The sequence below is a fragment of the Hermetia illucens genome, chromosome 1 (assembly GCF_905115235.1).
Source record: "Hermetia illucens chromosome 1, iHerIll2.2.curated.20191125, whole genome shotgun sequence".
Lineage (NCBI taxonomy): Eukaryota > Metazoa > Arthropoda > Insecta > Diptera > Stratiomyidae > Hermetia > Hermetia illucens.
The window spans coordinates 174,313,697-174,325,525 of NC_051849.1; the positions used below are offsets into that span (position 1 = coordinate 174,313,697).

The 11,829-nt window shown below is 41.5% G+C and overlaps 1 protein-coding gene across 1 annotated transcript; it reads left to right on the forward strand.

The window, feature by feature from the left end:
* Positions 1–3,587: 3,587 nt before the first annotated feature.
* On the forward strand, positions 3,588–10,981 carry LOC119661009 (probable cytochrome P450 6a13). Its single transcript, XM_038070157.1, has 2 exons — positions 3,588–4,888; positions 10,409–10,981. The coding sequence occupies exons 1-2, from the start codon at positions 3,799–3,801 to the stop codon at positions 10,822–10,824; spliced, it is 1,506 nt and encodes a 501-aa protein (XP_037926085.1). The 5' UTR covers positions 3,588–3,798; the 3' UTR covers positions 10,825–10,981.
* Positions 10,982–11,829: the final 848 nt, after the last annotated feature.

The following is an 11,829-nucleotide window of genomic DNA, read 5'->3' on the forward strand; positions in this document are numbered from 1 at the left end:
ATAGAAATAAAAAAAATAGCACTGTGTGCGTTTTTAGATACCGAAGGGCCATTTGACAACACATAGCACACAGAGGTACAAAATGCCCTGAGCCGCAAGGGAGTGGAAAACACCCTGGCTTTCTGTATGGACAAAATGCTAGGAAGTAGCGATAGGCACAAATTCTATTGTTATGAGTATTACTCAAGGTTGTCTGCAGGGCAGGGCACTATCGCCGCTTATGTGGAGTATCTTATTGGACGAACTCCTGGACATGCTGACAAATACTGGAGTAAAGGCCCTGGGTTACGCGGAGGACATTGTTTTAATCTGTAGGGGCAAATATGGGGATACCCTATATGATAGAATCCAAACTGGACTAAGGGTTACTATGCGTCTGGTGCAGGAAGGTGGGATCAATCCAGCCAAAATGACCATAGTACCATAGTACCCGAGAGTCATAAGGTTACATGACATGGAGATGAAACCAGAAACAGAGGTCAAATATCTCATAATTATCCTAGACCAAAAATTACTCTGGAAGACGCATATCTGAAACACTTGTCGGAAGGCCACTAGGGCTCTGGTAACTTGTAGGAGCAGCTATCCGATACCCTGTCTCAATATAAGCCTGGTGTAACAGCGTTGCAAGAGATGCGATGGACAGGGACCGGTTTCCTGGAAAAGAGCCGCTACACCATATATTTGTTAGTCAGCTAAAAAATTAAATCTGTTGTTATCGGCTTTAAAAATATAAGCGAAACGCTATCCACTCTGCGCTTGCAAGGCAAGTTTGGGAATATAAGCCTGATAAACGTTCACGCCCCTAGAGGAGACTGCAGAGTCGGAGAAGGATACCTTCTACGAGGTAGTTAGGCGGACCCTCGAAGCCTGTCGCAAGTATGATATCAAAATCATGCTTGGAGATTTTAACAGTCAAGTAGGGAAGGAACCCGTATTCAGGTGATACGTCGGCTCCCATAGCCTACATAGGGATACCAATGATAACGGACTGCACATTATCCAGTTAGCAGTACCACACGAAATATTTGTTGGAAGTACCTAGTTTGTACGCAAAGCGGTTCACAAACACACATGGACCTCCCCAAACGAGACCACCTTCAACCAAATTGACCACATGCTGATTGAACGCCGCAACATCTCAGCCTTGTTGAATGTCAGAACATATAGAGGGGGGGGGCAATATGGACTCGCATCACTATCTCGTTGGCATGGTGCTCCGAGCTCGAATTACGAATCCACCTACAATCCCCTCTGACAATCAGGTGAGAATGAATACTAAAGCCATCCACAACACAGCCCTCCGCGACACCTATAAGAGGAAAATTGATGCCGCTATAACCGCAGTCAACAGAGATCCTGGAGATGAAGCATCACCAAATGATCTTCATAACCACCTGAAGAACATTATCATTGGTACGGCCACAAAGGTACTTGGCCCCAGCTGCAAAAAAAGTCGGAACGGCTGGTGTGACGATGAATTTAAGCTAGCAACGGAACGGAAGAATACCGCATACCGAGTAATGTTGCATTCTCAAACAACGGGGGCACGCGCAGAGACATCACCAACTCCATCGAGTGGAGAAGCGACTTCACAGACGGAAAAAGGAAGCTTGGGAGAACCAACAAGTCTGTGAACTAGAATAGGACAGGGACCAACCGCACTAGGCGCGTAACCTCAACTTGCATGAAACTCTCACTAAGGGGCCGGTCGCTACACGTTGCACATAAGATAAAAACTCTCCTGAGACATATGGATTGATAGGCTACCCTAGTTTCCATAATACCAGTATACCGCTGGTAAGGTTTCGTGACCTATTGCCACCTCAGATGAGTCTCCGCGCAGACTTTGGTCTGATTGTTCTAATTAGGACTCTGGAGCATTCGCTTACTGCACACCATAGTGAGTACAGCGTGTCCCGGTGCCACCACGTGAAGGTTCTCCTCGGGCACTTGGTTTTGATCCAGACAACAAGGCTGCAGCCCATCTTCTTCGCCGTCACCTCAGAGCACCACCATTCTTCGACATTTATAATGGTTGGTAATCGCACCAATTCATTCCTTCCTTGTTCACACGAAATCGTCGGGCTAATTCGCAAGACAATCAATGGCCGATGTTGAAGTGCGATTGTCTTATGCGGAACAGCTTTGTTGCCAGTGACTGCGAGAAAAATTTCAGAAGGGATGAGATAATCGTTTGATGAACCATGTATTGACAAGTACAAAATCATAAATGTCCTCAAAATCGACTATAGGTTCGACACCCTCATTACGTGCTCAAAACCCGTCTCCCACATGACACCTGTTCTTCTTTTCTTCAGCCTTTGTCACGTTCAAAAGTAGGGTCGGCTCGTCGTGATCGGTTGCGACATTTTGTGCTATTAAAGCTTGATCTGTTGTGTTTACCTTTACAGCCACATTACCATTAAGGTCTCCCGTCATGACGTAATGAGTCATCAAAAGCATGTTACATGTTTTTGCGTCGATAAGTGATATGTTGGTGAGCTTCATCAGCCGGTCATCAAATCATTTGACGTTTTTATTGACATCATGGACACCCTCAAAAGTTGCAATGCCTACACCGTATTGAGTATGCGGTCTACCAATGTAGAGAAGTTTATATTTTTTACCAGGTTCACCTTCAATGTCGCAGCTTGTAAAGAGCTCTTCCGAGTTTCTCGGACAGACACATATTTGATAAACCTGGGTGAATGACAAGCTATTGAACGACAGCTGCATTGCAATCTGAAGCGATACTTAAGCTCCACTAACAGCATTGAACAATCCTTTGTTCACCTCAGAAATTGTTTAGGAATATGAAAAATATTTGATCTCTTTTCGAAAAAGATTTCAATTTCTCCCATTTCTGGAGCATTGGCTAATGTTGATATCAAAAACTGCGAACATGCTTCCTAGAATGGCATGTAACAGAGTTTTAATGGTGGTAAATACACCAAACTTTTATTGTAATATCAGAACCAAACAAACATACTGCAAAATTTTCCCCTGTGGAAAAGAAGAAAACCTTGCAAAAGGATTGTAGTCATTCTGATTCGCCATAATTCACTAGATGGTACGTGTCCATCCTTTAATGAGGATTCGAAATCCACGGAACATTTCCTAAGTGTCTCGCCTATGGACGCAGAAGATTTTTTCGACCTTGATCGCACACCCACACATTATAACCGTAAAGAATATTATAAATTTAATTGTTCTGATATTCAGATATATATATTCTTTCGGTTCAATATTTTTTGCATATAAAAATTCATAAGAACGAATTAGGAAATAACTTATCATCTTGCTGAAATAATTACCCACTTATTTATCTTGTCTCAGTGATTTATCTAGTTTCGTGGCTTAAAGTATTCATCAAATTCTAGCTCCATTTCAATATCTATTTATATTTTTCCCATCGCGATGCCCTATAGCATGACTTACACCAATTAATAATCGAAAATTATACGCAATCTTTGGAAAGTAAATCTTTTGAAACGTTTAATGCAAAGTAGATAACATTGGTTTGAACTTAAGTTTAGTGCTTAGTTTAACATTTGTAAAGAACGCTGTGGTACTAAGCCAGAGCCACTACTTTGCCTTTTAGATCATACATATACTTCGGCTTGGTTCCCTAATATAGTTATTTATAATCATTTCGTTTGCCTTGTATTCCAGCAGTCATCAGTGATCGCGTGCATAGCCAAGAAGTATCATAAAACAGTGCTTTACAAATTCCAAGTTCAAAAAGAGCCCTAGAGCCAGTTTTATATAAACTCAATAGATACATTTTTGTTCCAAATGGATAATCTGTCGATATTTTTGTGGTTTGTGGTCTCGCTGATTTGCTTCATCCTGGTTTCATTTAAGAAGCGGTACTCATATTGGAAGGATCGCGGAGCAGCATACGTAGAGCCCACCATTCCCCTTGGCAATTTACCTTTGCTAAAAGTGCACTTCAAAGATACTACGGACCCAATTTATAAGCAGAAGAAGCCCGGAGCTCCATTCATGGGGGCTTATTTTTTCCGAACTCCTGTTGTTATAGCAACTGACCTCGACTTTATACAAAGAGTTCTTGTTAAAGACTTTAGCAGTTTTAATGGACGCGGAATATATATAAACGAAAAGGATGATCCTCTTTCCGAAAATATGTTCTCTTTGGATGGTGACAAATGGAAGTCTTTACGTGCAAAATTTTCACCTGTGTTCACGTCTGGAAAAATGAAATTCATGTTCACTACCGTTGTGGATGTTGCCGATCGACTTAACTCCACGCTATCAGAAACACTGAAGGCAAAATCAGAAGTGGAGGTGCGGGATTTATTGGCCAGATTCACGACCGACGTTATAGGAACCTGTGCATTCGGAATTGAATGCGATACCCTAAAAAACCCGAATTCCAAATTCCGTCATTATGGTTCCAAAATATTTGAAGAACCACTTCACGGACCACTGATGGGATTGCTCATGATACAATACCCGAACTTCGCAAGGAAGCTTCGCCTCAGGCTTGTGCAGAAAGAAGTTGAAGACTTCTTCATGGATTTAGTGCGCGGAACTATCGATTACCGGGAACAGAATAATATCAGACAAAATGACTTTATGGACCTTTTGATACAATTAAAAAATGGAGAATTTTTGGATGGACATTCTCAGAAATTAGGACGAATAACTTTTGGGGAGATAGTGGCACAAGCATATTTGTTTTTCCTTGCGGGTTTTGAAACATCTTCTTCGGTCATGGTATTCAGTTTGTATGAGCTTGCGTTGAATCCAGATATTCAGGAAAAGGCACGCCAGGAGGCTGAAACTATTCTTAGTAAATATGAGGGAAAACTTACTTATGAAGCTGTGAAAGAGGCGGAGTATCTGGATCAGATAATTAGCGGCAAGTATTTCTTATTTTCATATATTGGATATCCATAACGGAAGCGGAAATGTATCGTTTTATTTATCAACTTTAAAGGTTGTCTTTTCTTTCCGGTGGTTAATACTCTATACTCCATGAAAGTGTTAGACAACCTAATTTTTCAAAGTTTTTAAAAAAGGTTAGCATGGATAAAAGGCATTGAAAAGTTTGAATTTTTTTTTAACAACTCAAAGTTGTAATGATAGGAATGGTTATAGGAGATCAGGTCGATCATCCTGAGTGGCCGATAACGACCTAGAGGGCAGAGCTATCCCAAAAATCTAAACAAATTGGCTAAATTGACCGTGAAGGTCCGCCCACAAAGATTGAAGCTCCATCAAAGTGCTCGGTCGACACGTTCTTGCACGCCTCTGTGCTAGCCAGGCTCGGGAATGTAGGGGGGAGTCCTTTGAGCGCTTTGATCCCTCACGCTTCATTACTCAAAACAACGTGTCTATTCCGATGCGTGGGTCCGCACCGGATTCTAAAATATACGTTAATTAGGATTTCGCGACGGCCTATCGAATGATAAACAGAACGCGAACTAAATTGGAAAATAGAAAGGAAAAGAAAAAAAAACGGCTCGACCACGCGCGTCAAGTCGTAAGTCTCCGGACCCGAGTGCTGCGATCAAGGAGGGGAAGATCCACGACGGATCACCGTCTCAATTAATGTCTCTTCCGCCTCAGATCTTGTATGAGGCACGGCCTCATACCACCCTTCCTCGACATCCTCAGGCCAGTTATTCATTTTGAGGATGTCCCTTATATAGAAGTTCCGCGGGAGAAAGGAGGATACGAAAGGGAGGAGGTCCTCAAACTACGATTTGACTATTTACGCATCATTATTCATCGTTTCAACAAATTTCATAACAATAATTATAATAAAGAAAATGAACATAAAAATAAACAATAGGTAAAATTCAAAGAAGGAAAAGAAAATAAAAACAATGATTCACCCAGGTCGTCACTCCGAGCACGGATTGATGCTGGTGTACAAATTCTAAAAAAAAATGTATAAAGAAAACAATTATATAAAAAATTAATTCATTCTTATCAATGTATGTTACTCTAACTTGATGATTCGTTCTTGGACAAAATATGAACCACTAGACATCCAGCAGGCGTATTGCTTAAATTCTTACAGAAACGATCAATATATTATGCTAGAATCCGCACGTTTCGTAGCTGTTCAAAAATCTGTTTCCACAAGGTTTGATAATCACAACCAAATCGTCAGTATAGGCTAGTAATTGCGTGGATTTAAAGAGGATCGCACCTCTTGCATTTACCTCGGCATCACGGATCACTTTGTCGAAAGCCTGGTCGACGAGGGCGCATGATAGGACATCCCCTTCTTGTAGACTGTTGTTGATGTCAAATGGTCTTGAGAATGATCCTGCTGCTTTTATCTGGCCTCGCACATTGGTTAGTCAGTCTTATTAATTTCGTCGGGATACCGAATTTCCTCACGGCCGTGTACAGTTTGACCCTGGTTATGCTATCATAGGCGGCTTTAAAGTCGATAAAGTGATAGTGCAAGTGATGTCCATATTCCAACAGTTTTTCCATCACTTGCCGCACAGAGAAAATCTGATCTGTTACTGATTTGCCTGGATTGAGGCCTCTTTGGTATTAGCCAATGATGTTCTGGGCGAATGGGGCTATCCGGCCTAGCATGATAGACTAGAACATCTTTTTGATGGTATTCAGCAACGTTATACCCATATAATTGCTGCACTGTGTGATATCTCCCTTTTCATGTATGGGACAGATAATGCCTCATTGCCACTTGAAGTAACTGGTGGCTTTCATATTTAACTACTTCGGGTGTAATTCCATCGGCTCCTGGCGACTTATGATTTTTAAACCGATGAATTGCACGGACTGTTTCTTTTACATCTTGATGGTGGCAGTATTTGTCCGTCGTCTTCAGTTAGCGGGACCTCCAACTCGCCGATGTTCTGGTTGTTCAGTAGATCATCAATGTACTCAGCCCATCGCTCCAATATGCCCATTCTGTCCCAGCATTACTTGGTATGCAGCATTCTTCCGTTCCGTTCCTAGCTTTTGGCGGATGGGGCAAGTATGTTTGCGGCGGTATTTATGATAGCGTTCTTCAGGTAACTGTGAAGATCATTTGTTGATGCTTCATCTCCAGGATCTCTGTTGACTGCGGTTATTGCGGCATCCATTTCCCTCTTATGAGTATTGCGGAGGGCTGTGTTGTGGATGCCTTCAGTGTTAACTCTCACCTGATTATCAGAGGGGATTCTGGGTGGTATTGTTCTTCGAGCTCGGAGTACCATACCAACGAGATAATGATCCGAGCCTGTATTGGCCCCTCTATATGTTCTGATATTCATCAAGGCTGAGAGGTGGCGCGTTCGATCAACACCTGGTCAATTTGGTTGAAAGTGGTCCCATCTGGGGAACCCACGTATGTTTGTGGACCGTTTTCCGTGTAAACCAGGTACTTCCAGCAAACATTTCATGTGGCCCTGCTAATTGAATGATCAGCAGGCCGTTACCATTTGTATTTTGGTGTAAGCTATGGAAGCCAACGTATCGCCTGAATACGGGCTCCTTTCCTACTTGGCTGTTCAAATCCCGAAATATGATTTTGATATCATATCAGGGACAGTCTTCAAGGGTTCGTTCTATTGCTCCGTAGAAGGTATCCTTCACCGACTCTTCTGTCTTCTCTGTATGGGCGTGAACGTTAATGAGGCTTATATTTCCAAACTTACCTCGCAAGCCGTTCGCTAATGTTTTCAAAACCGATAACAGCAGGTTTCGTTTTTTGGGTGACTATGAAACCTACTGCGAGCACATGGTTTACTGGATGGCCACTATAATATATAGTGTAGCGACTCTTCTCCAGGTCCCTGTCCAACGCATATCCTGTAACGTTGTTACATCAGCCCTATATTGGAACAGGGTATCGACTAGCTGTTCAGCAGCTTCCTCTCTGTACAGGGAACGCATGTTCCATAAGAAAATGCGCAAAACCGTTATTCCTTTGTCGCTGCGGGTTCGTCGTTTTGTAATCCGTCCAGTCCGAGGCTCCTGTTGTCACTTCGTAACTTCGGTTTTCCGTGTAGGGTTGTCAACCCTACCCAAGCCCCAACCTGGAGGACCAGTTGGTACAATTTGTCCCGTTTTTAGGCGCAGGAGACTCGCCTTCATCCTTATCCGCCTACAACTTTTCGTTAAGAAAGAGCTCCCAGCGGTCACCACGTGGAGGTGGAGATAGGGTTTGGTAGTAGAGCTGTTGGTGTTAGTTCAGCAGGCGTTGCCCAGGTTTTATACTTCATCGTGGGTACCAATCCACGTTTCGCCCTGGAAACTATACTACCCTTTGACCAGCCAATTTCTCCAGTTTACTTAAAGTTGTAAGACAAGGCATCTGGAGTAAAAAATAAACTTTTTTACTTTAGCCCAGCTACAAATTGCTTAAATCGATCCCGAATGAAATTAAACCTTTTTGTCGTTGAGTATCCTGAGCTACAGACGGATTTCCCAACAGCATCTTGTTCTATTAATGTCATCTACAGGAGACTCCAGGAAGGTGCTGCATTTTCGGTGTCGTTGGAATTTGTCTTCGTAGTCTTTCTTATCATCATTTATTGGTGATACGAACAAAGTAGAATTTAGATTGGCTTCTAGTTCTAATTCAACTAAAACGTAGTCATCTCGCACAGGAAAACGGAATAACTACGCAAAGCGATGAAGCTCAACAGCAAACAAATCCTCATCTATGTCAATTTCGTCGTCCGTATTCATTGTCACCCTCTGATGAATAAACGCTCATTGTTTGTGCAGATTTTTTGCTCTTTGGACCAAATAACTTCCTTTTGGCAGCCTTCTTCTTGGAAAGTGAAATCGGCTTCTTATTTTCGAAAATGACTTTCATTTTGGGAGTGCTCATAGCTATCATACACTGGCCGTTCTTCCTCGACTTCCGATCAGCTTTTCGTTGTCCTGTTTTCGAATAATCTCGAAGGAGAATGAAAGCTTGACTGGAACCAGCTGCACTGATTTCTACATGCTTTGAAGCTGCTCCTTCTTCTACTTCTGGGAGGAAACCATTGGGTGACTCACTTGGTACAGTATACCCATGTATCTTGATTGGTTGAGCATTGCCAGAGTCAACAGGGGGTCGATCAATCATATAATTGCATAAGAAATCTATTTCGCTAAAAACATGTCAATCAAATGGATGTATTCCACTTCTTTTGACCCCTGAAATTATATTGGAAGACATCCTCCCTTTCTGATTAGTAGTGTTCCCGAAGAAAGCTGTTTTATAAATTAATGCTAATTTCCCACGGTTTTGCACCATCCAAGAATCAAGAGCTGCATTACAGTAAGTCTGGAAAGGCCCAAAAATAGCAACATTCGGTGGTTGTATTTTATTGGGTGAATAAGGAGGCAAAGACAAAACTGACACGCTATTTTCCTTACATAGCACGAGAGCTTCCAGGGATAAATAATTTTCTACATTGTCAAAAAATATTCTCTCCAGAAGTGTATGTCCGGCGAATGAAATGCTTAATAATTTCGACAAATGGTTCTAATGTCATCCATGCGGTAGGGGTGGCTAAGCCAAGTGTGCCTGGAAATGCTCCTTGAGTCACATACTCCTTAAAATGTGCACAACATTATGACTTGAGGAATAGTGCTGCCAGATGCAGAAATTAGGGATAGTGAGGTGACATTAGTGCCTTTTTCTTCACTTGCTTTGCACACTTGCTTGACGCCTTTTTAGCCACTATTCGTTGGGGCATTTGTGCAGTTGATGAGCTTGTTTCATCTAAATTCACTGTTTCTGTTGCTTTTCGAATTATTGAAGAACATATCTACATTCTCTTTGGTGAAACAAGAAGTACGAGGCAAGCTTTGAGCCTCAGGAGTAGTTTGACACAGATTGAGGTGCCTTTTAAAAAAAATATATAAGCGGTCAATGCCTGCTACTTTCTTCTTTCCCTGTGATGGAGGACATGTTATTTTGTTCATCACTGCCAATTCATACGCAACTCGTTCGCAACCTTCTACTGGTGAACCATAGTTTATTTTAGGACACATAATTAGAACGTTTTCCAGTTTCCAGTCCAGTCCAGAGTTTTTTTGTCGGTTTTCCGTTGTTGATTTCGCACCATTCTGAAATAAAACCTTAAAAAACAACTACTTATTATAACAATGGAATGTCATAAGAGTTGATTGAATAAAATAATTGCTTTTACCTTTTTACATGTAAAATCCCTTTGAATAAAAACTATGGTTTCACCACACACGCGACTAGTGGAAAGGGCCCGATTGCTGACTTTGTTTGGAGTCGCCCTCAGCACTCTCTGTCGGAATCACGTTTCACTAGACCTCTCGGTTCGCTCGGTGCACCGACTGTTTCATTGTACCCTACTCTCCTCTATGTAATTCAAAAATAAAAATTATTTATCAAAACCTTTGCCTTCATGAAAGTTTCCCTCTTTATTTTCAGAATCTCTTCGCAAATATCCGGTAGCTGTGAATCTAATACGCCAAGCAATTCGCGACTATCCTGTACCAGGAACAAAAGTAATTATTGAAAAGGGAACAACAGTTTTGATTCCAGTTTATAGTATCCACCATGATCCAGAAATATTCCATAGCCCAGACGTTTTCAACCCAGATCGATTTGCACCAGAGCAGATAAAAGCTCGTCATCCAGTATCTTTTTTGGGATTTGGAGAAGGTCCTCGGAACTGTATCGGATTACGATTTGGACGAATGGAGTCAAAAATCGGGTTAATTACACTTTTGAAGAACTATCAATTTAAACCGTGTTCGAAAACTTCGATTCCAATGGTTTTTGCTGAAGGAAAACCAATTTTAACACCAAAGTTTGGAGTATATTTACAGGTTGAAAAGTTATAACTTGATTACTTTATGATATGATTAGGGAACAAAATGGTGGGTTACCACATAAAGTTTGATATTTTTCAAAATACATTACATGGGTAAAATATTTTCTTAGAAGTTCGCTTATTGTACTCGCAGTTTAGCGGAAATATTGTTAAATGACTGTTTCTTGTTTCCACCCTGGAGAATAAATAAATTGACTTAAGACCCTGTAGGTGTCTGTTAAAGGATAGATTGGTTTACGGCATCGATTGAATTGAAACCTCGTCTTTTGATTGCACAATTCAGGGTTAACTCACATCTGCTCACGGAACACTCCGAAGGCATCGACCACAGCAATACGAATCTCCGGTGAACAGTGGGAAGCTTCTTTGAACAGTGGTAAATCAGACTGAACCTACACGTTGTGTCTTATTTAAAATCTAAAAGAAATGAGATATAACAACGAAAACCATATACTGATAAAAAAGATCGTGAAGAAACATTATAAAGATTATTATTCTCACTTATATTAAAATCAAGGAATTAGAAATGATTCGCAGCAAGCAAGTAATTTATACAGTAGCTATCCGTTATGACATTCAATAATTTAAAGAATAGAACTAGCTCTCCACAGTTAGTCAATATTACCGTGCAGTAGCTTGCCCATCGGACACCACCTTCTCATGGTGGGGGAGCCTGTGGTAATTTACTACTGCACTAAGGGTGTCCAAAATACATGAAGATGGAAGCCAAGGATTCTAACTCTCCAAGTGGTAAGAAGTCACAGATTTCAAATCAACTCGCGATTTTGAGAAATCAGGTCGTGCCCGAGACCCGGAATTTAGAGGCCTCTCCAGAGTTATGTTCCCCCATGTGGACAGGTTCTCCACTTTAGTGGAAAACTTGCACCCGGTGTCTACAGTGTGGTCAACCAGAAAGGATAGTACAGAAACGTGCTTAATGAGAGGAACTGGAAACCTGACTAAAGGCGTTCTGTCGGTGACACTTCTCAAAAAACGGGAGAGGAAGGTCTGTCAG